The sequence below is a fragment of the Rhamphochromis sp. 'chilingali' genome, assembly GCF_963969265.1.
Source record: "Rhamphochromis sp. 'chilingali' genome assembly, chromosome: 6".
NCBI classification, from domain to species: Eukaryota; Metazoa; Chordata; class Actinopteri; order Cichliformes; family Cichlidae; genus Rhamphochromis; species Rhamphochromis sp. 'chilingali'.
Genome location: NC_137933.1, coordinates 10,142,170 through 10,146,817, shown reverse-complemented (window position 1 = coordinate 10,146,817; position 4,648 = coordinate 10,142,170). Strand labels below are relative to the sequence as shown.

The following is a 4,648-nucleotide window of genomic DNA, read 5'->3' as shown; positions in this document are numbered from 1 at the left end:
GCCCCAGATTCAATGTTTTATATAAAAAACAAATCCCTTCGTTGTCCTCTCCCAAGGATAATCAGTGCTATGTTCAATTTGGAATCTAAATATAATTTCATTATTTATCAAATATTTATCATCATAAAAAAGCATGACAAAAAACCCAAAACAATCTGTAACGTTATCAACAACTAAATTATCTCTTTCAACAAAATGTACATAAAAGAAAACATGGACATCTAAACTATTCCTCAGCAGCCGGAGAAAATATGCCAACAAAAGGGTCCCAGACTGCATTTTTAGAAGATTTTTTCATAACAATACAACAGAGATGTCTGTTGTTACTACACTGTAAAACCTAATAAGTTCACAGAACTCAAAAATTGTTGTGTAACAGATTACACAACAATTTTTTAGTGATGTTTTTAAAAGTTTTAAGTTTAACTAAAATAAAAATTATAGTTGCAGTTGCCTTAAATTACCTCAATGTTAACTCATAAATGTTGATATTCCTCAACTTATAATTAGGGAGTAATAAACTCAAAATGTTCAATTTTTTCAACTTAATTAAGGTGGGAAATGCACTCAAAATATTTTACATATTGCAACTCATACGATGTGGGAAATAAACTCAAACTTTTTCATATTTTCTAACTTATAATATGGGAAATAACACTTAAAATCTTCAATATTTTTTAAAATACTGTGGGAAATACACTTACAAATAATTCTAAACTGTTTACCCAGTAAATTATAATCAGCTAAAAGTGTTAGAAAACATGAAAGTAACAACACTAACAATTTAACAACTTTTTATTAAACACAATGTGCTTTTAAAAAGGCACAAACAGAGCTCACTCATAAAAAAGTGCTTCATAAATAAAACAAGAGAAAAAGACTCCAAGGGTCTCCATCTCAATTCTAAAATTCAATAACATTTTCAGTATTAACAGCAATTGCAGCTATTAGAACATTGATGCATTTAACACTTACTGTACCTTGACAGCTGCAGCTCACTTTCTTTTTTTAAAAATACATAAAAAAAACAGTACTGGTTTCCACTGCTGTACTTATAGGGAACAAACATCAAGGCAGTGCATTTACGTATTAGGCAACAGAACATTAAACATGAATAGTGAACTGAACAGTCATTCATCTTAAATGTGAGGTAGAAGAGGCAAATGATTAGGAAAAAAACAAACAAAAAAGCTTCCTCAATACTCAGCTTAACAAGTAGTCCATTCTGAATGATTCACTCATTGAACAAATCATTCTTCAGCATCAGTAGACGCCCTTTCAGTGGTTTGTTGTCCTCAAGGCACATCACAACCTTCTGGATAAATGTGAATGTAAGCTCAAGTTTCTTTGGGTATTGTAGGTCTAATGCATAGATGTACCCAAAGAGCAGGAGAAATGACTCAGCCAGATTTGTGGGACCATTCACAAGTATTTCATCCTCAACGACAATGCAGATGCTTTCGGGACTGAAGAGGGCCGAATCAGTAGTGTCATCCGTGACAACTGTCAGCAGAGCCACAGGAGTGTCAGTGAGGTCTGGACCATCTGCTGACTGCAAAACAAAAATAATACAAGAATGAGTTCAGCCCCACAAGGACACAAATCATGCTATTGATTAGAGGTGTGAATCTTCATAAGTCGCACGTTTCTTTTAGGATTATAATGTCAACGATTTAATTTGATATTGCGATACATCATGATGCATTACAATAATCTTAATTTGGGTTTGGTTTCAAAACATATGTGTAAATAAATGTTTTCAATAATAAATATATGCCAAGATATTTGTTTTTGTTATTTACCAAACATTTCTCTGACCACAACATGGCACCTCCAAAAAAATAGAACACTTGAATTTTAAAAAGGGAGATAGTTTTTATCTGCAGATTTTTTTTGTATAATAATCTTTCAACTATTTTCATGTTTTCTGGTTTATGCGTAACAATCTTCTTGCAATCTTATTCAACAATAGTTGATATATGGGAGAAAACAAGTCAGATGAGGACTGTGTTGAACATCCTTCCTGATATACACCCTGGTTCTCCTTGAGTTCTGAGCGATGTCATATGGTTGATGCTGAGGCCAGTACACTTACATCACAAGTCCTGAATAACGTGGAGGCATCTTCACGCAGGTACACAGGAAGTGCACGAAGGACGAGGGCCCGTCTTGTATTTACATCATGCTGTTCCTAGATGAACACACAATATCTATTAGAATAGTATTTACACAAATGCAGAGTAAAAACAAAGTGTTGGATAGCCATGTTCTGATTGTCATTGTTATAGATCAGGGGTGTCCAAACTTTTTGTGTAACGGGCTAAACCTGTCAATCTAGAAGGGTAACCCAAAAAAAATCTAAAAATTTTGAATAATTCAAGGCAAAATTCTCTAGTTTCTTTGTATTTATTTTTTATTTAAATTGGGACACAAATTATAAAACTCACCCACTGACAACTGGTGAAATGTTGACTCTCTGTAGCGCTCTTTGCAGTCTGATATCTGTAAACAATATGTGCACAAAGACGACTTATTAATGTTCAAAAACATTTTTTGCACAGCACACACACACAAGTAGTCAGCTGATCTCATCTGATGCAGATCTGCTCCTTGATCAAGTGACATTTGTCCGGATTTTTGGCACGAGTGACGTCGAATCAGCACCGCAGCTGGATGGCCCGATTTACATACCCAGCGCAGCTGATACTCACCACAATAATTTACTAAGATTATATGCACTCCTGTTATTAAGTCCAGTTCAGTCTGTTAATGTTAACCGTTTCAAACTAATGTTGATAGGTGTGTTGCTAAGCTTAATAACTTAAATAACAAACTTGAAATTTACCCGTCCTATTTTCCCTTTTATTGTTTTTTCTCTGTGCTGTAAATCTTCTGTCTAAGAAGAAATCTGAGGCTGCTGTTCTGAAAATAAGCTACCAAAGCTTTTTCTGAATGAATCAATAAAGATCCATTTATGGAAAGCTGTGATGAAAGCAGTTTTGTCTTTAATTATATTCAACAATATAACATATTCGACCACTTTTAAGTGATTTTGTGATCTTTAATACACTTTAATACACTAAAGTTAAGGTTATTTACCTAATTTCTAGTAAGTAGCCCTCAGTGAAAAAAGTTTGGACACCCCAGCCTTACAGGTTAGGGAGTATTTGTGATCCGCACAGTCTGCATCAATGATTCTTTCTTAGCCTGGGAGCAGAACGCGGCTCTTTATTTTAATTTCATTTCAATTTATCTAGCAAAGATCGATAGGGTCTGGCTTAAAGGTGTCAAGGAGGCGCCTCAGTCTGGCTGGTTGAGCCTTGTCGAATTAGCGCGAACAATTTAGCTGAACTTCGTTCGTAGCACCGAGTTCGACCAGTGTATAATGTTAGGCTGAATCAGGCGATGCATTTTTCCGCAAGCCTTGACTTGTAGAGCTCGCTTAGTGGAATACCCCTCTAAACTGTTAAAAGGATTTCGAGATTATCTCACAACCACACATTTGAGACTACGAAAAAATACAAACGTGTCTAATTACCATCATGATAACACACTCATGTTGTTTATTATTGTTCGCTTCATGCTAGCACACACACACAGCTCAACAGCGTAAACTACTGACTGTGTAACACGGACACTTATTGAAATAAGTATACTCACAATACGCACGTACATTACCGGCGAATACGACAACCAGTGGAAAGTTTTAGTAGAAAGTTCAAATGCATGGAGCTAGAACTGCCACCGTCAACTTCCCGGGCAAGAATACAATGCATTATGGGAAATGTTGTCCCCCACGGAAAACCGCCAAAACGTTACATCATTCTAATTTGAAATAACATTACGTATTTGTCACATTAGAAAACTTCTAAAATTACAATTACTTGGATTCGAATTCATTTATAACAAACATTCACTGTGCACAAAGTACGAATATATTTCCAGTAAAAAATAAAAAAAGAATGTTTATCGAAATTAAATTTAAACAAAACAAAAACACGTTAGACTTACCAAATTTAGGGCAGTTGATGAAAAAAAATAAGGTGGTGGTCGTGGTGGGTTGAAGTTGGGGACTCTTAATCCACACGGGCTGGCCAAAACTTCCCCGTATCAAGGTAAATTCAAGATGGCTGACTAAGCTTTCCTGAGGGAGCGACAAGACTCCACCCACCAGAACGTCACTAATATATGCTTCTTAAACTTTTTGAGCGTTCCAAAAAATTTAGCTAAAAAATATTGAGCCCTATTCAATTAAAGCTGCATAAAAGCCAACAGAGCTCAATACTTTATAGTTTGCTCAACTACAAAACGACATTTGAGTGTTATGAGCTTATTAGTTATGAGCTAGAACAACTGTTAGGGATTACAGTGTACAATAATTTTGCAGCAAGCGCTCTTGTAGTTACAGCACAGCACTGAACTGGCATGTTGGAACCAGCATTGGCAGTTTCCAATTAAAAGTAAGCACCATTGGTCTCCAGTCTAATTGCCAGCAAACGACATTGTGTATAAAAGATAGAGATCAAGAAACACTTGATTGCAGCACTTTCAGGTAGAAGCAGAACAGCACAAGAATAAATCACACAGTCACATTTAAGGATATATATACAAACACAAAGTTAGAACAATGGGTCAGAAAACAACCCTG

At 35.5% G+C, this 4,648-nt stretch overlaps 1 protein-coding gene across 6 annotated transcripts; it reads right to left on the bottom strand.

Annotated features, from left to right (window-relative positions):
- Nucleotides 1-840: 840 nt before the first annotated feature.
- Nucleotides 841-4,220, bottom strand: LOC308398634 (uncharacterized protein). 6 transcript variants are annotated; one of them, XR_013971980.1, is made up of 4 exons: nt 4,012-4,220; nt 2,452-2,502; nt 2,096-2,191; nt 841-1,552 (listed from the first exon to the last, which is right to left on the bottom strand). XR_013971980.1 is itself a non-coding variant. In XM_080885385.1 (4 exons), exons 1-4 carry the CDS (start codon nt 3,673-3,675, stop codon nt 1,235-1,237), a joined length of 480 nt encoding a protein of 159 aa, XP_080741511.1. In that variant the 5' UTR covers nt 3,676-3,927; the 3' UTR covers nt 841-1,234. The 6 variants fall into 6 exon arrangements, 1 of the variants encoding a protein (XP_080741511.1); XR_013971981.1 differs by having other exon boundaries at nt 2,448-2,502; nt 4,012-4,198; XR_013971982.1 differs by lacking the exon at nt 4,012-4,220 and adding an exon at nt 3,674-3,928.
- Nucleotides 4,221-4,648: the final 428 nt, after the last annotated feature.